Source organism: Mauremys mutica, chromosome 4 (assembly GCF_020497125.1).
Source record: "Mauremys mutica isolate MM-2020 ecotype Southern chromosome 4, ASM2049712v1, whole genome shotgun sequence".
Taxonomy (NCBI): domain Eukaryota; kingdom Metazoa; phylum Chordata; order Testudines; family Geoemydidae; genus Mauremys; species Mauremys mutica.
This window is the reverse complement of record NC_059075.1, coordinates 49,530,825-49,554,194: the sequence shown is the minus strand read 5'-3', so window position 1 is coordinate 49,554,194 and position 23,370 is coordinate 49,530,825. Positions and strand designations below refer to the sequence as shown.

The window sequence follows — 23,370 nt, the reverse complement described above, 5'->3', positions numbered from 1 at the left end:
ACAAATAACGAAGAAACCATAAAACATGTCTTGCACTCAATTAAAAATGTCTAAATAGAGTTTTAGGTTCACGAACCCACTAGGTTTCCTAACCATGTTAAAATGAAATTTTTGGAGAAAATTACACTTGACTAAAAGCAGAGTCTTAGAACAGAAATGTCACCTCACTATTAAACTATGGATAACATTTGCAAAAATGCTTAATGCCTTAGGAGTCTAAGTGTCTATGGGACTTTTGAAAGGCTGAGGTGCCTAAGTTACTTAGATGCTTTTGAAAATTTCACCCTATGTCACTATTTCTTTTTTTGTAATTACACCTGGCTTTCTGAAATTCTTATTAATGAAAGCCATCCTGCTAAAAATTGAGATTTCTAAAATTGGACATATAGCAATAGACTTAAAAAGTAAATATTTCCATCTTGTTCTAGCAGCTGAGTCATCAACTTTGATAATTAAAATTAAATAAAGCTGACTTTCTGATTGATAAATCAGTATAGGAGGAGGAGGAAAAAGAACTGGTTTACGATGGACTCTTACATTGGTCAACATAAAGCACACATTTGGGGAACTACTATTTAATTAACAAAAGCCCAAGGGAGTATCATCTTTAGAGCCTCACTTGCAGTGTGATAAAGGGTGAACTGCTGTGACAGTGGTATACTTCCACCATGTAAGAAACAAGAAAAAAATCCTCCTAATGTGCTGTTTCTGTCAAGAGTACAGATAAAGAATCAAAACAGATGACCTGGCAGCATATTGCCTTAAGGTCTAAAATAAGTGCACAGAGAAAATTAAGGAAATGGCTGCAAAACTAGATAACTTTCTTACCCATTTAGTAAAGTGTGGAGTTCTTATTTCCCAGATGGTGAAACAATAATATAGAAAATACTTCATTTGTATACAGAATATTTTAATGAACAACAGTTAAAAGCAAGGCACAGCACAGACCCACTAGCTCTGGCCAACAAGTTTAAAATTGTACTTTAAAATAAAACAGATCTAAACGGGACAGAATAAAAAAAAAACTTTCAAATCAACACTTTTAGTTCGGCCCAGTGAAACAGCTCAACAGAAAATGTGCTAGAATGCTTCTAATTGAAATACTCCTCTAGCTAGGAAAGTACTTACTACAGGATCTTTTGAATCAAGTGCTATTTTAAACTTCTCAATACAACGCTTTTGAAGGCACTCTATGGTAGTAACTTCTGGACTTGTAGACAAAATAAACACTGTAATGCCAGTAAGCAGGCTGACTTCATCAAGTTCTTGTTGAGCTCCATCTACTAAAGATAAAACAGTCTCAGTCTCAAATTCACATTCTAAAAGTAATATTGCAAATTGTAATGTTCTAAAGCAGGGGTAGGCAACCTATGGCACGCGTGCCAAAGTAGGCACACAAGCTGGTTTTCAGCGGCACTCACGCTGCCAGGGTCCTAGCCACCGGTCCAGGAGGCTCTGCATTTTAATTTAATTTTAAATGAAGCTTCTTAAACATTTTAAAAACCTTATTTGCTTTACATACAACAATAGTTGAGTTATATATTATAGACTTATAGAAAGAGACCTTCTAAAAATGTTAAAATGTATTACTGGCACGCAAAACCTTAAATTACAGTGAATAAATGAAGACTAGGCACACCACTTCTGAAAGGTTGCTGACCCCCGTTCTAAAGTGATGTAAAGAATGCTTATGAAGCATTTTTTGGCATGGCATTGCCTATATTATGTCTAAATGGAATTATACAGTGGTGCAAGCACATTAATTTTATATTAAGAAAATATTTTTTCTTTTGCATTTATTGATACTACTGTTTTCACAAGAATCTAAAACCAATGTCATACATCTGACGAAGTGGGTATTCACCCACGAAAGCTCATGCTCCAAAACGTCTGTTAGTCTATAAGGTGCCACAGGACTCTTTGTCGCTTTTTATTTAGAGAGAACCAGTGGCCTCTGGGGACATTACAGTATATCTCACACAAGGGAAACATACCCCATGTATCTAAATATGAGAGAATATGATAATTAAATACAAGAAAAAGTATGTTTGATGCATGTCACACTTTTTGCAATAAGTGTTTAGTGAGGTAAAGAATAGAGCTGCATGGTTTCAGCCATGTGAAATGTTTGTGGACTAAATACAGAAACACTCTAGAGTATTGGTTGCAGACACATATCAATCACTAAAATGATTTATGAAAATTATATTGTAATTTCAAAAATAAATTCAGGATTATGAAGTTTTATAATTAATAAAATCATACATATACACACAATTGTATTTTTGCATAATTCAGTTAAACTCAAGGAACAAGATTTGCTGAATCTGGCACAGAGTTGCATAAATTACATTTGCCTGCACAAGCAAAGCCCCTTGCTTGTCAGAGGGGATTCACCCAAAGGAAAGCAGGTAGGTCTATTGATGGTGAAAGTATTGTTTTAATTCTGACCAGTGGCCCTGGTGCAGAGGATAAGCATGTAGCCTTCCACACCACATTAGAGCTCGGTGGGGTAGCACCACTGCAGTGGATACACCCTTTGGGTGCATTGTTCCAACACAGGCTGGGGCAGAGGATAGCAATGGGTTGAGGCTGGGTGTAAGCCACAGGTGGAACCATGAAATCTGCCTCCCCACTACACCCCAAAAGAGGCACGGAGAGACTGTAGTGGCTACTCCAACCTATAGACTATAGTAGGGGCTGGGGGGAAGGGATAGCTCAGTGGTTTGAGCACTGGCCTGCTAAACCCAGGGTTGTGAGTTCAATCCTTCAGGGGGCCATTTAGGGATCTGGGGCAAAAATCTGTCTAGAGATTGGTCCTGCTTGGAGCAGGGGTTGGACTAGATAACCTCCTGAGGTCCCTTCCAACCCCAATATTCTATGATTCTACCCTTCAGCACCCAGCCCGTCAGAGTAAAGCTGCTAGCAGGCCAGGCCGGTTTATCAGGAGTGTCCGCAGGCACAGAGTCCCGCAGTTCGCCATTCTCGGCCAATGAGACCTGCGGGAAGCGGTGCGGGCCAAGGGATGTGCTAGCCATCACTTCTCATAGCTCCCATTGGCCAGGAACAGTGAACAGCAGCCAGTGAGCTGTGGGGCTCCATGCCTGTGGACACTCCAGATAAACAAACCAGCCAGGCCCGCCAACCCTGATGGGCCAGGTGCCAAAGGTTGCCGACCCCTTGACTATAGTAGCAGAAATGGGAGTGGGCTGTACCTAAGAACTTGATGTTGGACTATGTGGGTTAAGTAAGTTTCACCCTTAGACATTAAGTTATCTTAACAAAGGGTAGTTCAGTTCTTCCACCACCGTCTCAATCTTCTAGAGTTATTTGAATTTTATCTACGCCAGCATCTTTTCATCATCCCCCTCTCACTTCTGGTTACCTGGATCCCCGCAGTCAAGAACTGTGACTAAAGCACTACGAAGAAATTCAGTCCAAGCAGTTCGGCTCTTCTCTGCTCGAGCCATAGGAGAAGACAATATCCCCTTAAGAGCTTGTAAAGATGCAGCAACTGTCAAAGGTAACTGGCCATCTGGCAATTTCACAGCAGTTTCTCTGAGGACTCCAATAATTAGGTACAGGATAGTAGGGAGTACCGAAACACTTCCTATGAGACAAAACAAATGGTTGATATATCACTGCATAAAGCGAAAGATTTCCAGAATTTGTTATTTTATAAATCATTTCTCTTCAATTCCCTTTTTATATACAATGTCTAAACAGTTTTCATTTCTAAAAGTTGCCAACTAATTGTAAGTCTTGGTTCCAGAAAAAAGTATTTAAACTGCATGTGATTTTTAATGTCAAACGGAGGCAGATTGGCTATTTAAAGAGAAGCTGGACTCTCTTCTTTTAAGTCAGAAAGTCATTAACTTCACTGGGACGACTCACATACCTAAAGTTTATTATGTAAAAGTCAGAATTAGTGGGGGTTCAAGGAAGGGCAATGATAATGATGTGGAAAAATGCATATGAAGAAAGAATGAAAAGATTTGGATTGTTTCCTGTAGAAATGAGACAAATAAGAAGGGACATAATAAAATACACAAAATAAAGATTGTAGTTTGAGAGCTTCTGTTGTGTCTGTTTCAGAACACTAGAACAGGGATGACATTCAATGAAATTAACAGGTGGCAAATTCAAAACTAATAAAAAGAAATACTTTCCCCATGATACATAATTAGACTGTGAAACTCTTTGCTAAAGGAAGTCAGTGAGCTAAGAATTTAGCAAGATTAAAAAAGAAATCAGACACTGAACATGCATAATAATATCTAGCATTATAATAGTTATAGCTAACAAAAATTTAGGAAAACATCACATCTAATGTGCAGAGCAGGTTATCCAATATCTGCCTACGGTGTCAAGTATCAGAGGGGTAGTCGTGTTAGTCTGGATCTGTTAAAGCAGCAAAGAATCCTGTGGCACCTTATAGACTAACAGACGTTTTGGAGCATGAGCTTTCGTGGGTGAATACCCACTTTGTCGGATGTGGTTCTTACATCTCCTTCTGAAACATCTGGCACTAGCCTCGGTTGGAAACAGAATACTGAACTAGACAGAACTTAGGCACTACCATATTGGGTCAGACCCATGTTCCAACATGCTTAAATGTTTAGACTGGGCTCTGCTAGTGCAGACACCTGAATCCCACTGAAGTCAATGGAGTAGAGTCCACACATACATTTTGTGCATTATTTTAGGTCCTGATTAAGCAACGTGCACACTTAAAGTCTAAGTGCACACTTAACTTTAATGTGCTTAAGTCCATCGCTATTCAGCAAAACAGATTGAATGGAGATGGACTAAAGCATGTACTTAAATGCCTTACTGTACTGGTGCCTTAGGTTCTTGTTCTGTTTCCTTAAAAGAAAAAAAAAATCTCTAAAGCTTAACTGCAGGAACCTGGGAAGAACAGCTACTGAAGATCAGCAGTGATCTCTCAGAGCCTAACAATGCCATGTCCAAGCTCTTTTCTCGTCATTCTGAAAGATGACAATCACTGGACTGAACGTAACAAAAGACCATCACCACCAAAAATTAATCCTTATGATTGAACAGGAGAGCCAATGACTGTTTCCAAAAGGAGATCATCATCCCTCTGGGCTGGCAGGATGGTGACCGTGACACAAGGACTCAATAGTAGAGGGCAAATGTGGGAAAAGGGGCTGCTAGATGCAAAGGATAGGAATTGCTGGATTTATGTTTTGTACAGTACCATAGGTATGAATAGTATTTTACATAAATACAGTGACAGGGCTCTGATTCAAGGAAATTATTATCTAAATTAGACCTAACTCAGCAACGTATGAAAAAAGCTGGGTTATGGAAGCATGAAGGTAATAAACAGTGAAAGGTAACAAGATAAGATAGATACATATTTTATGTAATTATATTATTTTAAAAAGAATCTAACAAGGTTTGGTGACTGTGAAAAATGAAGTCGGGGGTGACGGTCAGATGCTCTGAGAGATAAACACTACCTTCCTAGTCTGCGTTTCTGTAGTTTACAAGATGGCTTTTGGACAAAGATGACATGGCACATTTCCCTATGGAACACATTTTTACAGCTGTATTATAAATTCCTAAATTGAGGCTTTATAAAGGAAGCATGTAGCTATCAGACATATACCTCTGTGAAATAAAATGTGTCCATTAATTGGACTTCTTTATGGGGAAAAAGATGAGAGAAAAATATTTCGGTCCTGAAAACTACTTTACACTCTCACACTACTGCTCCTGTACCTATCAGCCTTTTTTTTCTTTTTTAACTTTTGAGTACAACAAAAACAATTGGAAAATTGTCATAGGTAAATCTCCTAGACCTTGCCCCAGCATTTATCCAACAGAGAAAGTTATGTAGTAAGTATATGTTACTCTATGATCATCATCCATCTTTTCATTTCATTTTCCCTTGTAACAAAATCACATATTGGTATCAACCACCTCCTACCTTCAGGAGAGCAGACTGACGGAATGTCAGAGAGGATAACTAATGCTGCTGCCACCAATCTACTTCCACTCTCTGACAACAACTGAGGTTTTCCAGCTTTAACTGCAGGGCTACCAGTTACTTTAGGGTTAAGCTGGGGGAGCTGCCTCACTAGAATGCAAACACACAACTCCAGTGTAGCAAAGACTAATGACTTTCCAGGCACCAGTCCGCCTGTGTCTTTGCCTTCTCCAAATTCTGGCAAGGTCTCCTTTTCTGCAGCACCATCATCAACTATAACGAAAAGAAGAAATAAGGACATTAAGCATGTGGTGTTTTGTTGCGATGTTAGGATGTTATGAATCATTAAAAAGGGGATAGAGAATAAGACTGAGAATATATTATTGCCCTTATATAAATCCATGGTACGCCCACACCTCGAATACTGTGTACAGATGTGGTCTCCTCACCTCAAAAAAGATATTCTAGCACCAGAAAGGGTTCAGAAAAGGGCAACTAAAATGATTAGGGGTTTGGAGAGGGTCCCATATGAGGAAAGATTAAAGAGGCTAGGACTCTTCAGCTTGGAAAAGAGGAGACTAAGGGGGGATATGATAGAGGTATATAAAATCATGAGTGATGTTGAGAAAGTGGATAAGGAAAAAGTTATTTACTTATTCCCATAATACAAGAACTAGGGGTCACCAAATGAAATTAATAGGCAGCAGGTTTAAAACAAATAAAAGGAAGTTCTTCTTCACGCAGCGCACAGTCAACTTGTGGAACTCCTTACCTGAGGAGGTTGTGAAGGCTAGGACTATAACAATGTTTAAAAGGGAACTGGATAAATTCATGGTGGCTAAGACCATAAATGGCTATTAGCCAGGATGGGTAAGAATGGTGTCCCTAGCCTCTGTTCATCAGAGGATGGAGATGGATGGCAGGAGAGAGATCACTTGATCATTGCCTGTTAGGTTCACTCCCTCTGGGGCACCTGGCATTGGCCACTGTCGGTAGACAGATAATGGGCTAGATGGACCTTTGGTCTGACCTGGTACGGCCGTTCTTATGTTGACAAAAGTTTACTTCTTGAAGCTTTGTTGTATTGGCAGGGGATAATTTACAGTTCTAAATTCTAATGCAGCACAGTGTTAAAAGTTCTGATAGAGAACAACTGTAGTTTGAAATAAATTTATAAGGATGCACTCACCTCAACTGAATATGGGGGGTCTTTGTCTGTCCGGCAGGAGAAAGGGATGTTGCTCTATTAAGGGTCCTTTGGGTTACGAGGGAGGGGAAAGAGGGATGGACTTACCTAAGTAAAGCCAAGGGGGCAACAGAAAGAGGCCAGACCAGCTGGGGGCACTGACCACCGTGTAGACAGGGGAGAGGGATATTTATACCTCTGTGCATTCCAGAAGGAACTCTCTCTCTCTCTCTCATCAGTCACTGCAGCAGCTAAATTGTCCAAAGATTTCATCCTCACTGAGCATGCCCCAGCCCCTCAGAGCTCCTACGTGGGAACAAACTGTGCATTCATCCCCCACAGAATGACTGAACATGCTCCAGCCTAAGGCTACAGAAGCAAAGCTGGGCTTCTCATAGAACTGCTGGTCCTGGCTGCTGCTGGCTGTGGTGGGGCTGATAGCAGGGAGCTTCTCTCCTCTGTGCTTTCAATTACCCCCCTGCTGGCATTAAGGCAGCAGAGAGAAGTAAGCCACCTGACTCAAGTGGAGCAGGGACAAGAGCTGAATCAGAGGGAAGGAATGGAATAGATTGGGACAAAGTGTCCAGTGAGAGTTGGACTGGAAGGGAGGGGAAGAAACACAAACTATCATGAAGAGTTGGGGGAAGGGAAGTGGGAGAGACTGGGCATGGAGACTAGGAGCCACTGTGGGAAGGGAGGCTGTGATTGGCTGGGCACGGAGACAGGGTGTTAGAGAGGGATACTTTTTTTTTTTTGCGGGGGAAGGGGTTCGGGTTGGGGAATGAAAGAGATTTTACAAGGAATTGTGGGGAGACCAATGGGATTGGTTGGGCACGGACACTAGGACAAGGAGCCAGGAACGGGGGGAAATTGGGCCAAGAGCCAGGGAAGGATAGGAACTGAGATGGATGAGGAGCCAGGGAAGGATAGGAACTGAGATGGATGAGGAGCCCAAGGATGGAGCCTGGGACTGGTAGCCAGTGGAGGAGACAGGATGGGAGGGAGAGAGATTAGATGAAGAGACAGGAGAGGGGAAATGAGACTGGCTAGGCAACAAGACTGGCACTGGACCCCAGAGGAGAAGACTAGGATTTGCTGGGCAAGATGAGTAGGAGAATGGGACTAGGACGAGGAGCCAAAGTAGGGAAGAGACAAGACCAGGACAGAGGCAAGTCTGTGGGGAGAAGGACCAACAGGTAGTAGGCTCTGAAACCACAAGAGAACACTCTTCTCCAGAGTGTGGAATGGAACCCAAGATTCCTGAGTCCCTCTGCTGTCAGCATTGCAAATATCTGTGAAACCCACTGGTAAACTGCACCTCGTCCCCTTGTAGTGTAGTCCACAGAGTGGATGCCAACCAACTACTGCTAACAGTTACTCTGTTAACTCAAGTGGCAGAGATCTCGAAGGTGGATCTCAAGATTCAATGTTGCTGATGAACCAGCTGGAGAACAGTACGATGCCACGTGATGGAACTGCTGATTTTTCAGATGGCTTTTTTAAAAAAACCTAAGAAATTCTACACAAAAACCTCCTAAAATCATCAAAGTAGCAAAATCAAGCACCTCAGCAGGTCTTTTCACAACCATGAGTGGTCTATCCATCCAGATGTAATAAACAGTATCTTCCAGTTGTGGGGAGTTACTTACATTGGCGTTGATTGTAATTCTTGTCAATTTCATGGCTCCATGCTGGAGCTAGCTCCAGCTAGAGCCCGGCTGCCCCCCCCGGGCTCCCTGTTAGGCTGCACCCACCCCACTTGGAACCCAGCTGCCCCCAGTTCCCCATTGCCGGCTCCCAGCCCAGCTGCTGCCCAGGCTCCCTGCTCTGAGCTGGGCTGCGCCTGCCCAACTCCCTGTACCCCACTGTCAGATGGGCTGCTATCTGGAGGCTCCTGGCTCCCCACGGAGAGTCCCAGGGCTGTACAGAGGCTTCCCACCACAGCCGGGCTCCTGTCCAGGAGCGCTGTGCCTGGAGTCCCCGTGGTTCCCAAGCTCCTGGCGAGGAGCTGGGATCCTTGGGGCAGCCGCCGGGCTCTCCATGGGGAGTCGGGAGCCCAGGGCCAGTCTGGATAGGAGCAAGGAGCTGTGTGTGGAGCTGAGAGCCTAGGCTCTCAACCTCCCCACCCCCAGCCTCTCTTAAGTTGGTGGAAGTGCTTCTGGTGAGGACGCGCACAGTGCCAAGTCTTTTGTCGCGCCTGGGCGCGGTACCAATTGCGGCGGTAGCTAATGCCTGGGAAAAATCCCTGGCCCTAGAAGCAGTCCTTCTCTCAGACACGACTGAAAAGGAGCATACTGAAGTAGACCCCTGGGACTGGTGGTAAGCCCACGGGGTCCAGAAGGGCCACTGGGTCGGCGTCTGAGCCAGTACCTGCCACTGTTGTGGCCACGGTACCGGGGAGAAAGTTTGGGTCATCCCCGCTGATTGGGAGTGCCAGCGGCTACAGTGTCGGCTTCTTTGGGACACGTATGAGTCAGTGCCCGTCAGTGCCGGGAATTGGTGCCAGGGCGATGTAGAACATTGCCAAGCCATAGCTGGCTTGCCACTGGCCTCTGAGTCATTTGGGGCCTTGGGACCGGTGCTATGACACCGTGATCAGGGGGAGTGTGGACCTGTCAATGTGATCAGGTCCCACGCCGCCTCATAAGTCTTGGGTTTGGAAGGGAGGTCCAAATCCTCCACCTGGGTCTCCTCCGGTGGCACCAGACTCAACGGTACCTCTCATGGCCTGGAGTCGATGGTGCCGGCTGTTGAGCTGGAGGGGAGGTGCAGTTTCCCTCCCTTAGGTTCACATTCCTATGCACGGGAAGGGGAGCGCCCTCTATCAGTCTTCCTGTGCTGCTTCTTCGGGACAGGAGACTGTGAGCAGTGCCAAGACTGATCCCGTGCTGTGCTCGGCGCCGGGGAGTGCCAGTGCCGAGGGTCTCTGACCCCAGAGTCCTTCCTAGAACCTCCCGGACCGAAGCCAGCGTGCTGTGCACTGACGCTGAGGAGCCCGGTGCCATATCCATTGGGCTTGACTCAGACTGAGGGCGGAGAGCTGATTCCATTAGCAGCAACTTTAGTTTGTGATCCTTCTCCTTCTTCGTGCAGGGGCGAAAGCTCTGAGAGATCTTGCACCTGTCTGCTTCATGAGACTCCCCCAAGCACTTTAGACAAGCTGAGTGTGGGTCGCCCTTGGGCATAGGCTTCTGGCAAACCCCGCACGGCTTAAACCCCTGGGTCTGAGACATGCCCCGGGCCCGGGAGAGGGATGTGGAAGCAGGGGAGGGAAACACCCCCCAGTGCCCCAAGTCCAGATGTCTGTCTAAATAAAAAATTTTTTTAAACTATCTTTAACTATTTACAGAAAATACGCTAGAGGATCCCTCGTTGAAGTTGAGATGAAACGCTCCGATAACTATCACTGACTGTAAGAAGGAATTGGAGACGGCGGGTTGGCAGGGCCCTATATGCAGTGCCATGAAGGCGTGACTCCATGGGGCTCCAGCGCCAACCTGATGGGTGCTACTAGGGGAAAAACCTTCCAGCGAACTGTGCATGCGGCATGCAGACACCTAACTGAAATCTATATGAACAAGCACTCAAAGAAGAAAAAATGTTTTGGTACAAAATTCTGTGCGTATGTATTATTTTTATAGGAAATAAAATTTGGTTTCATTCCACATCTTCTAAACAGAAGAAAAACCTGTAATTTAATTATAATGAATGTTAAAGGGTATATCTAATCGAGGGGAAAATGCTTAATTCAACGGCTGTACTCAGTGCTGTTAGGAACTGGATGAGTAACTTGATCACAGTTGCTTTATTTAAAAACTCGACTTTATATTGCCACACGAGGAAAAAGCTGATGCTCCTGTGTTGCAATTCCACAACTGGCCTACTTAGTCTCGTGTGGCCTGATTTTCTGAAGTACCGAATATCTTTAGCTCCCAGTGAAGTCAATGAGATTAGTGACTTCTTAGCACCTCTGACAAGTAAAGCCACTAATCTACAGCTTACAGATGGAATAAGTTTGGTCATAAAAAGTTTATACTGTATATTGTATAACAGTATATGGTATACCTTCTGCACTTCTCCGTTTCTCTCTCACATGCTCTTGAGCTGCGAAAAGAATCTGTCGGACTACTTCAAGAGTAGCAAGCTGAATATCAGGCGATTCTCTGGTTAGTATCAGTCGATGCAGAACATTCAACAACTCCACACCAAGCTCCTGTAGCAAGAGAAATGTTCAAAGTCTTGATGGTCACATCCATTTACTTATTACCCACAAGCATCAGAGGTTCAGTATCCTAATGTAAATTTATACAATTCTTTGAAAATGTAAGACACTACATAAACTGAACATAAACGACAGCTTGGACTGCAGAATACTCTATCTATTCACCTCAGAGTGAGACAGGAGATATAAAATGAAGCGTCAAAGTAGTAGTAAGCTGATATTGTATTCTCTTTCTAGCTCCAGGATTTCCTTTCTATGTCTCTACATAATGTCTTCAAAATACCTATTTGGACTGTGTCTAGACTGCCCATTCCTCAGAGTCATTGCTTAAGATGTGAGTACAAAGTCATCTGTGATAAACAGATTGAGGACAACTGTGTAAATATAAAACTGTAATAAGATGGTACACATTTTTGTCAGAGTCTTGTGAACTATATTCTCATTAAAGACTAACAGATGTATTGGAGCATAAGCTTTCATGGGTGAGTACCCACTTCGTCAGACACATGGGTATGTGGGTATTCACCCACAAAAGCTTATGCTCCAATACATCTGTTAGTCGTTAAGGTGCCACAGGACTCATTGTTGCTTTTTACAGATCCAGACTAACACGGCTACCCCTCTGATACTATATTCTCATTGCCTTTATTTGCTCATTTCTAATTAGGAGCAGCTGAAAATTATTGGCCCCTCCCTTTTTAAAAAATCTATCTAATGTTTTTGCCAAAGTGCAGATGCTCCCCTACTGTCACAGAGTGTGGGGGAGTCTGGGCCCTGCAACCCCCACTTCCTGTGATTCACCGTGACTCTCAGCCAGCCAGTAAAACAGAAGGTTTATTAGACAACAGGAACCCAGTCCCAAGCAGGGCTTGTAGGTACAACCAGGACCCCTCAGTCAGGTCCCTCTGGGGGGCAAGGATCTTAGACCCCAGAGTTGGAGTTCCCTGCCTCTTCCCAGCCAGCCCAAAACTGAAACTAAAAATCTCTCCAGCAGGCTCTCTTCCTTTGTCCAGCTTCCCGGGCAAAGGTGTTGACTTCCCCCCACCCCCCTTGCTGGCTCAGGTTACAGGCTCAGGTCCTGTCCCTCACCTAAAGTCATCCCCTGCTCTCCCACCCCCATGCAGACAGCCCCTACTGCATCACAGCTACATATTAATTTTCTAACCTCAAGTACTTGACGTCTGAAATTTTACTGTTTCAATGCATAAAATTAAAACAGAAGGAATTAATGAAATTTTTTTTAACTCCACACAGTCATTTTATTGAAAGCCTCCCTCCACTTTCACCTAAGCCGACAAGCTAAATTCTGTTCCTAATTACTTCTGTGCACATGCAACCCCACTGCCTTCACACAGAAGATGAGAAGTTGAAGCTAAGAAAAACCAACCTACCAATCTACACTTCTAAATTTTGGAGCATATGGTGAGAAGGACCTTTCCCCCTCAATGTTCCCAAAAGGAAGGAGAGGCCTCATTGCTTACACCAAACATATATTAGTTTCCAACCTGTCAAGCTACAAACATAGGATCAGAAAGAAAAAAAAGTAGGAAAATTAAAACTGGTTCATGAAACTAAAGATGTAAGCAGTATTATTTAACCTACAGAAGTTATTGAATGTTCTGTATGATACAAAACCGTAAAGTGATAAGAATTCCCAACAGTAAAAGTGGAAGACAAGGTTTTCATAAGGAGGAGGTAAACTGGGGTCTAAAAAGCAGACAGTTTTCCTTGCTTTAAGGGGCAACTGAAATGTAGAATTCCAATTAAAACGGTATGAGGAGTACAGTTGTGCCAGCAAAAGCCTTGGTTCTGGTCACAAATGTATCAGCCTTGGTGCCTTCTTCAAACAAATACTTTTTGTCACGCTGTGTGCTAGGTAAACATTTTGCATGCATTCAATTCTTTGTTAAAAAAAATCGCAAGTATTACTTCACACAAACGAAGGGAGACTGCTATATCTGCTTTGCTTCCTGAGGATATATATTTAATTTAAACTGTGCTGTACATAAACAAAGATTATAATGAGGCCAGGGTGGGATACTCTGAGTAGTTTGTGGATTTGTCATAAGGCAACTAAAACATGACATGTCCCTTTAATTAAACAAGGTTGGGTTTTTTGAAGGAGTATTAGTCATAATCAGAAGTAATGTGATACATATTTTCTTCCAAAAGGGTAAATCATATCTATTTACAGTACTTTGAAAGATACAGTACAGCACAGTTTGCTCTTGAAATGGAAGAGGCCTTATTTTATAGAGTCATTTTGGAAACAATGGTCCAGAACAGTCAGGACCTGCCCAGGTAACATGTTCAGGCAAGCCTCAAAAGATGTCATTTTTAAAGTTTCATTCAGGACAACAAAATAATGACTGACTGGTTAATACGTACGCAATGCCTGACGGATAAAAGAGCAACACTTTTTTGATGGGTGGGTAGAATTTGTACTTTAAAGGATACAATAAAAATTTATACTTACAGAGAATATTATCCCCCTAGATTGTAGATATCAGAACTAGGATGAAGTGTGAATTTTTGTAAAAAGAAAACCTAAATGTGGTCCTGTAATAACCAAACATTTTTCATATTTATACTTTTTTAAAAAGAGAATACATATAGGGCATGTCTTCAATGCAAAATTAGCCCGGGCTATAGCTTAGGCCAGGGGTCAGCAACAGGTGGCACGCAGGCTGATTTTGGGTTGCATGCTGCTGCCAACCGGGATCCCGGCCTCTGGCCCCGCTCAGCCCACTGCTGGCCTGAATGGACGGAACCCGAGCTGGCAGCAGGCTGAGTGGGGCCGGTGGCCGGGACCCCAGACCAGCAGCGGGATGAGCTACTCAGCCTGCAGCAGGTCTCGGGTCCTGGCTGCCGGCCCCTTGCCAGCCAAGGTCCCAGCCGCTGGCTCCGTTCAGCCCGTTGCTGGCCTGGACGGATGGAACCCGGGCTGGCAGCGGGCTGAGTGGGCCGGTGGCCAGGACCCCAGACCAGCAGCGGGATGAGCCACTCAGCCTGCAGCAGGTCTGGAGTCCCGGCCACCAGCCCCTTGCCAGCTGGGGTCCGAGCCGCTGGCCCCATTCAGCCCGTTGCCGGCCTGGACGGATGGAACCCGGGCCGGCAGTGGGCTGAGCAGGGCTGGTGGCTGGGACCCTGACTGGCAGGGGCCGGCGGACGGAACCCCCGACCGGCATTGGGCTCAGCCCGCTGCCGGTCTGTGGTTCCATCTGCCGCACACACTGCCTGTCTGGCACACAAAACCTTTTACTGGCACACAAAATCTTAAATTAATGAAGACTTGGCACACCACTTCTCAAAGGTTGCCGACCCCTAGCTTAGGCATTTCCCCTAACCCCAGATCCATCTACATAGAAAAACATCTAACCCAGGCTCAAGGGTGCTTTAAACTCAGGTTAGCAGGCATGACTGAGGGTGAAGGCTTGGGCTCAGGGGTTTTTGCTCACTGCCTACCTTGCAGTGAGAATACAGGCTAATCAAGTGCTGTTAATCCTCCAGTCTCACAATTTTGCCCTGGCTATACTTTCTCATCTAATTTCTCCCGTCTTCTGCACTGCTTAATATATTTCTACTGCTCTTCCACACCATTTGAGCAGAGATGCCATCCAAGAAGTCCTCTTCCACGCTGCCAGTTGGACAGAAGCTGACACAAGCCTTCTAGTAAAGCTGTGGTGTGATATCAGTAAGAACCACAAGAGCACTTCCATGAATTCATAGAGGGGCTCAGTTTAATATATCACTAAGACCCATGGAATAACACCATTGTGCATGCATCCACATAGGTCTGGCATGAATAGGGCTATATAGTGGGGATGCCCACCCATGCTAGCCTAGCCCAGGCTAACTCTGTAGTGAAGACATATCCTCTGAAAGGATGGTTTATCTCAGTGCCCGCGGGTGCCAGGGCACCTGCCGGGGCATTTATGTGCGCCTGCCTAGTGCTCAGCAGGGGAAAGAAGCTGCGGCCCTGCGGTTGCTGGGGACAGAGAACTCCAGGGCTGCGGGCACCGATGCTCTCTGTCCCCAGCAGGCGCGAGGCTGCAGCTTCTTTCCGGCTTCTGAAGCCGGAGAGAAGCCGCGGCCTAGCGCCTGCCGGGCACAGAGAACTCCAGGGCTGCAGATGCCGGTGTTCTCAGTCCCCGGCAGGCGTGGGGCCTGCCTACTGCCCAGCAGGGGAGAGATGCCAGGGCCCCTGCCTGCTGGGGACAGAGTACTCTGGGGTTGCAGGCTGCGCAGCTTCTCTCAGGCTTCTCCCTGCATTGCCCAGAACTGCCTCAAAAAAAAAAAAAAAAACAACAAACAAACAAAAAAAAAACGCTCCGCCTCTGCAGAATGGACCGAATGCTGCCCCGTAGCATGTGCTGGTACAGGCACCTGCTTGCTCCACTGGTGCCTGGAGCCAGCCCTGTATGTGAGTATTCTTCCTGCACCGATACTGCTGTTTTCTTGTGCTTTGCAATTTATTATTTTTTTAAAATTTTGCTCCAAAATGAGTGGTTCAAATAAGAGACAAAGAACGTATTATTTCAACCCAGAGTGGGAAGAATATTAAATATGATGTTTTTCATATTATTTAATGTACAAATACAAAATAAGCCTTGAAAAACTGTTGGCGCCCGCCACACTCTTCTGAAAACATGAATGTGCTACTGGCCACAAAAAGGTTGGGGACCACTGGTTTATCTGATTGGTTTTCCAAGTTACATTAACTTATACCTTGGGAGCTTCCTTCCTTCCAGAGACTGACATGCTGTTCCCTGACTGGAGTCAGAGAAATGACAACCTTCCATGCTACACATGTAAGTCATCTTTCAACAAGCTGTAACTAAGTTGCAGTCTAGAAATGATTTCTATAGTATTCACATAGGCGGGTTTCTTTTTAATTAACTTTTAGTTTATTATTTCTTTCCAGTTCTATAAAATTTTCAATAAAACAATGTTTGGAATGCAAAATCCGAACTTTTAGGTGAGGTCAATGTACCAACACATTCAAAGAAAGCCAAAAAGTCTCAGGATCTACAAGAGAGAAAGAAATAACTAACTAACTGCCACATTTTTTACCAGACAACAGTGTTTACAATCAGTGCCACAGAACAGCAAATGAAAAATCATTGTAGATTCAAGGACAGCTGAGAGATCTAAGTGATAGCAGACACTGTCACAATACCCTGGTGTAGTAAGATGAGACCCTGAAACATAAACTCATGTCAGAGGCCCAAAGCCTGAATCAAAGTACTTCCAGGCATTGCTAAGCAAAAGCTGGGCTGTGAGCCAGAGGCAGGCCCCACTCACAGAAGTTGACAAGAAGAGGGCTGCTAGAAGCAGGTGCATCCTCACATAAGTACTAATAAGAGGAACTTGTGCCAAGATAGCATCAGAACACTCCACAGAGATAACAAGGAACAGGCAGGTGCATATTAAAGACAGGATCAAAAGGAAAACATGATGGATAGATTTGTTTGAACTGACATAATCAAAGAGGAAGATAGCCCCCAATGAGTCAAGGGGCTGTACTTCAATACGTCAGTAGGGATGAGTAAATCTGTCCTGTAACTGTATAAGAGTGGGTCCCGGAGGGCACGTTTGTCTGGCCTAGGGGGCAGTGGAAAGTCCTGCCACTGACTGAGCCAGTCCATTGCCAGGGGGCATAAATTCGTAGTATGTCTTGTAGAGTCTACGCGAAACTATTACTGTGCTTTGTTTGACAATAAACCTGGCTTGGGTTCCTTCATACCTGACTAGAGTCTGTGGTCTTTGGGGGTTCTCTTGGGGTCTGCTGTGTCAGCTATCTGAGCAGATCTGGGGCAGCACACAGAGGGAACACGCACACAGTCGACTGTTATCATCGAACAAGAGCAGAGCACCACACCGATAGCTACTGAAAATACCAGGAATTCCAACTGATATTTTCTAAATTAGCATATTACCTGATCACCACCTATTTTAGATCGAGGCCAAGGCACATCAAGAAATGTTTGCAGTGCATGTAGGCAAGCAGTAATGTTTTCCATTGCTGAATCTGAGCGAGGTGAGCAGAGAAATTCCACACTAATTCCTGTAAATGGCAGGAGAAAAACAAAAACAGGCTTTACTGAAAACCAAAGTAATTTTGTAAATCAAGACAAGTATGCTGTCAATGTGCTGAAAAGACATGGAAATAGCATATGCATCTTTTATATTCCTGTATGCCTAAGCAAATTAATCTTCAATTGTAAACATTTTAGGTAGGGACTTGTTGTAACAATTAGGCCTATAACTTCTTCCCTGCTTGGGTATTAACCATGAAAAGTAGGTCGAGTTATTTTTAACAAAGAATTTATAATAGGTGCAAGAAAACCAGACCAACCCCCCGCCCCCCGCAGGAGTCGTCCAAACAAAAAGGCCCTCTGATATAATTCAATGACCACACTGAGATCATGCACGGTAAACAAGAAAATGTGGGTCTGGAAATTAATGAACCAAAATAAGTGTGTCAGAAACTAGGCCTAACTGATGGGCAAAATAAGAAAATGGGTTATCCCACCCATCACTCCCTTTTGGGTCATTAAAGAAAGACTTTGGGGGAAGTATGGAAGAAAAGACGGGGGCCACTGGAGTGAGCTTCATCATCATGACAGCCACTCTCACCATCTCCTAGAACACCGGGCCTTTTTAACATTGTTTAATGGTGGACAGTGACTGTGTTAGGGTAACATCTTTGGGCCCCTACATTCCATCTAAATTAACGTTATAGACCTTGTCTTCCTTTATGTATATACATTGTTTAAGAGTATGTCTATACTATCTGCTGGATAAGCGGGCAGCAATTGATCCAGCGGGGGTTGATTTATCGCATCTACCTAGACACGATAAATCGACCCCCGAGCACTCTCCTGTTGACTCCTGTACTCCACTGCCGTGAGAGGCGCAGGCAGAGTTGATGGGGGAGCGGCAGCAGTCGACTCACCACAGTGAAGACACCGCAGTGAATAGGTCTAAGTACGTCAACTTCAGCATAACATAGCTGAAATTGTGTAACTTAGATCGATCCCCCACCCCCGAGTGTAGACCAGGCATAAGATAATGAACAGACTGAAACTTTTGGGCAATAGAACAGAAATAAATAATAATCAGCTTCAAAAACCACAGAGACAGAAGATGAAAATGTTGAGATCTGGGTCCACTAATTAGGAAGAAAATTCTTATAGGCACCCCACAGAATTTTTGCCTTAGTATGAAACTGAGAACCTGGAATGTAGTATGTGAACTCTTGACATACTGATTTACATGACAGCATGAGTTTACATAGAAACTGTAATAATAGCTTAGAAACTTAAAGGCTATCTGAGACTTAGTATTTTTATTTCACAAAAAGGCTGAAGTTTTTAGTTAATCATGTATTTACCAACCCCACCTCACTAGCTAAATGGGGCAAAGAAGTCTATATGAACCCTGGGGCTGCTAACTCTAGACCTGAAGGAAATAACTAAACTTTTCTGTTGGGCCTCAGATACTGAGTCTATGTTTTGCCAGGTTAAACAAAAACGTATTTAGAACTGTGGGTCATATTCCAGAGTAACTCCAATCAAGTCAGTAGTGTCACCTTGTAATTACACTGGTGTAACCAAAACTGAATCTGTTCCTAAGCTCAAAGCAGAAGCACTAGTAGGTTTCTGAGCATAGTAGTAAATTTGCATGTGTACTGTTTACCTTGCATTAGATATTTTTTCCCAGCATAATAAGAAAGTCAGGAAGCAATTCTGTCTCCAACATAGAAACCAATTCTTGCCATAAGTACTTCCAACATATCAATTCTTCACCAACACAATTAAGAGCAGACAACCAAAGCATTACAGAGTGTCAACAGTATTACCGGTATTTATACTAAAATGACTGTTTATAATTTAAAATCCAAACAGATTACATGCTCATCAACCAACCCAAGATAAGATGAAATATGTCAGTATTCACATCCTCAGGAGATTTCACTGCAGCCCTGGAGGAGGAATCTTGACACATTGTAGTTGGGGTGACAGGTCTAGAGAGATTAGTTACTCCTTCATCTGGATCAATCACAAAGAAACCTGTGCTGGTAAGCCATAATGCTGTAGCATAAAGAATTAGAGCCCAGGAATTGTGATAGTGTGGTCTTGCATTTTCAATTGTCTCTGCAGTATAGAATGCACCACCTACAAAAAAATATCAGTCAGAGTTTTAAATGATGCGACTATTTTCATTTGTAAATAATTTCTCTTACAGGTTTGGGATTCTTTTCTGTTATTATAATGGTATTTGTGTTTAATAGCATTTCATTGTATTTCTTAATTGTTTAACAGCCAGAGCTGACCTGGTGGTTTGTCGTTAAATAAAATTATCAACAACAAAGCAAGTAGAATCAAATACATTTCTTTAAGTCTTTTTTCTTCCTTTCATCTTAAAAAGCCACTACTGCTCCATCCCAGAGAAAACTCTATCCTAAACTTAGTAATTGATTTTGTGGTAAATAGCTGAAAAATTATAGGGTGCTGGTTCTGTATCAACTACATCTTATTTTGTGAAAAAGTTATGTACTGTGAGTGGGCACAATTCAGCTGAGATGTTATTAAGCACACACACCCAAATTATATCAAACAAGAATAAAAGTACACAGTTGCCTTCATACCTTCAACCGGAAGTTGAGAGGCATATTCTGAAGGCAAAGTTAAGAGAGCAAAATCCTGAAGTGCAGCAAGCCAGAGTTTGCTTAGGGTCCCAAGGTCCGCCTGGACTAGGTCCAAAAGTCCATCGGCTGACGAAGTTAAATCTCTGTAGCTTTCATCTGTAGAGTTTGTGATCGTCAAAGTTTGCTTGTGTGCATCACCTTGGTTTTTTTCTCTTTCAACTGCAACTATGTAAACCTGTTCAAAGAGACAGAGCAACAGTTATAGATTTTTAAAGCCAGAAGGGACTACTGTGATCACCTAGTCCGACCTCCTGCACAACACAGGCCACAGAGCTTCCTTGAATTAATTCCTGCTTCAAGTCTAATAGCCATGGTTGAACTAGGACATCTTCCAGCAAAATACCCAGTCTTGATTTAAAGATAATCAGTGATGGAGAATCCACCACAATCCTTGGTAAGTGATTCCAGTTGTTAAGGACTCTCACTATTAAAAATTTGCACTTTATTTCTATTCTGAATTCATCTAGCTTCAACTTCCAACCATTGGTCTTGTTATTGATTGAAGAGACCTCTAATATCAAATTTCTATCCTCCTGTAGGTACTTGTACATTGTGATCAAGTTACCCCTCACCTTCTCTTTGAGAACCTAAATCAATTGAGCTGCTTGAGTCTTTCACTGTAAGCAAAAGCCCTGTGTAAATCAAGATTTCACAGACTGCACAGAAATAATGAAATTAGCCCACTACCATGATTTTTCAAAGGGGCGGGGGGAGGAGATGCCTGGTTCCGCCTCCTTTCTGTTGGGAAAAAAAATCATGGTTTGGGGCTAATTTGGCTGCTTGTGGGAGGTTAGCTTCCTGCCCAGCTGGCTGGCAGGGAGGAGGATGACCATAATGTGTGGTGATTAGGAGCCTTGGCAGGCCAGCGGGGAGGCAATGCAGCATCAGCTGTCAAAGAGCAGTGACCAGGATCTGGAGCACAAACAAGTGTGTGAGGGATCCATGCCCTGGCAGGGAGATTGAGGCATGATGATGATGGTCTCATCCCAATTCCCCCACGCTAGGACAGGCCTCGCCCCACCGACACCATTTCAGGGCAGGACGCCGCCCCCCACTCCACACACACTTGCTCATGTTCCAAGTGGTGATCCTGGGCTCAGCTTTCTGGACTCAGCTCCTTGCCGACTGGTGCTGCAGTGTCTCCCCTCAGTCCTGTTGGTGAGGGGATGGGCCTGGGGCTCCTAATTGCTATGCATTGTGAGTACTGCCCCACTCTCCCTACTGGCCAAACAAACGAGAAATAGCAAGAGTGGACTTAGTGTGGAGTGAGCTTGGCTAGACGGCACCACATGGTGAGACACTGACCCCCCGCCCCCTTGGCCCACCACTTCACCACCCTCCTCCAGGATGGCACCAGCCTGCTAATTATCCATAAGTAGCTGCAGCCTTGGCAAGGAGGAAGAAGCTGGGGTGGAATTTGTAAAGGGAAATCATGCCTCACCAATCTATTCAAATTTTTGGAGGGTGTCAACAAACATGTGGACAAGGGTGATCCAGTGGATATAATGTACTTGGACTTTCAGAAAGCCTTTGACAAGGTCCCTCACCAAAGGTTCTTAAGCAAACTACGCAATCGTGGGATAAGAAGGAAGATCCTCTCATGAATCAGTAAAAGATTCATCGTTAAAAGATAGGAAACAATGGGTAGCAAAATATGGTCAGTTCATACAGTGGAGAGAGGTAAGTAGCACAGTCCCCCAGGGATCTGTACTCGGCCCTGTGCTGTTCAACATATTCATAAATGATCTGGAAAAAGTAATAAACAGGGAGGTGGCAAAGTTTGCAGATGATAAAAAACTACTCAAGATAGTTAAGTCCAAAGCGGGCTGTGAAGAGTTACAAAGGGAATCTCACAAAATTGAGTGACTGGGCAACAAAATGGCAGATGACATTCAATGTTGATAAATACAACGTAATGCACATTGGAAAACATAATCCCAACTGTACATACAAACTGATGGTCTACATTAGCAGTTACCACTCAAGAAAGATCTTGGAGTCATCGTGAATAGTTCTCTGAAAACATCTGCATAATGTGCAGCAGCAGTGGAAAAAAAGCCAACATAATGCTAGAAACCACTAGGAAAGGAATAGACAATAAGACAGAAAATATCATTATGTCTCTATATAAATCCAGAGTACTCCCACATCTTTATTACTGCATGTAGTTCTGGTCGCCCCATCTCAAAAAAAGAGATATTGGAATTGTAAAACATACAGAGAAGGACAAGAATGATTAGGGGCATGGAACAGCTTCCAAATGAAGAGAGATTAAAAAGAGTGGAACTTTTCATCTTGAAAAAGAGATGACTGAGGGGGAATATGATAGAGGTCTATAAAGTCATGAATGGTGTGGAGAAAGCGAATAGGAAGTGTTATATACCCCTTCACATTACACAAGAATCAGAGGTTACCCAATGAAATTAATAGGCAGTAGGTTTAAAACAAACCAAAAGAAGTACTCCTTCTCATAACACACAGTTAACCGGTGGAACTCATTGCCAATGGATGTTGTGAAGTCCAGACGCATAACTGGGTTCAAAAAAGAATTAAGATACGTTCATGGGAGGATAGATCTATCAATGGTTATTAGTTGAGATGATCAGGGACGCAACCCATGCTCTGGGTGTCCCTAAACTTCTGACTGCTAGCATCTGGGACTGGATGATAGTGGATGGATCACTCAGTACATTGCCCTTTCCTGTTCACTCCCTTTGAAGCATCTGGCACTGGCCACTGTTGAAAGACAGGATGGACCATTGGTCTGACCCAGTATGGCCCTTCTTACATCTAGTTTCAGCTTCTAACAACGGGATTTTATTAATCCTTTTTCCAGACAGATTTAAGAACTGTGTATTATCAACTCTCTTCCCCATGTAGTTTTTTGTAGTCCAGTATCAAACCACCTCTTACTGTACTCTTGGATAAATTAAACAGACTGACCTGCTTGGGTCTCTCACTATAAGACATGTTTTCCAGACCTGTAGTCACTCATGTAGCTGTTTTTGAATGCTTTCCAGTTTTCTGACATCTTTTTTCAAGTATGGACACCAGAACTGGAGACCGCATTCCAGTAATGGTCTCAATAATCCGTGTACGGAGGTAATACCATCCCCTTGCTTCTACTCAATATTCCCCTGCTTCTATAGCCAATTATTGTATTTATCCTCTTAGCTACAACGTTGTTCTGAGAGCCCATGTTCAACTGGTTATCCACTATTACCCCTAAATTCTTTTCAGTATCACTGCACTGCAGGACATAGTCCCCCACCTTGTAAGTGTGATCTACATTT

The 23,370-nt window shown here is 43.8% G+C and overlaps 1 protein-coding gene and 1 long non-coding RNA gene across 4 annotated transcripts in view; one reads left to right on the top strand and one right to left on the bottom strand.

Annotated features, from left to right (window-relative positions):
• The window catches only part of HEATR5A (HEAT repeat containing 5A), a 131,917-nt gene that overhangs the window by 2,357 nt on the left and 106,190 nt on the right, over window positions 1-23,370 (bottom strand). For 2 of the 3 annotated variants that reach the window (XM_045016016.1, XM_045016017.1), the window contains 7 exons: window positions 20,018-20,252; window positions 19,296-19,544; window positions 17,304-17,431; window positions 11,208-11,355; window positions 5,957-6,229; window positions 3,386-3,610; window positions 1,129-1,283 (listed from right to left, as the gene is read on the bottom strand). In XM_045016016.1, the coding sequence (XP_044871951.1) occupies window positions 1,129-1,283; window positions 3,386-3,610; window positions 5,957-6,229; window positions 11,208-11,355; window positions 17,304-17,431; window positions 19,296-19,544; window positions 20,018-20,252 (1,413 nt within the window). The remainder of the gene's footprint in view (window positions 1-1,128; window positions 1,284-3,385; window positions 3,611-5,956; window positions 6,230-11,207; window positions 11,356-17,303; window positions 17,432-19,295; window positions 19,545-20,017; window positions 20,253-23,370) is intronic. The other variant, XM_045016018.1, reaches the window with a different exon arrangement.
• Window positions 20,318-23,370, top strand: part of LOC123369932 — a 71,083-nt gene continuing 68,030 nt past the window's right edge. The window contains exon 1 of the long non-coding RNA XR_006579192.1: window positions 20,318-20,471. This is a non-coding gene — a long non-coding RNA (uncharacterized LOC123369932). The remainder of the gene's footprint in view (window positions 20,472-23,370) is intronic.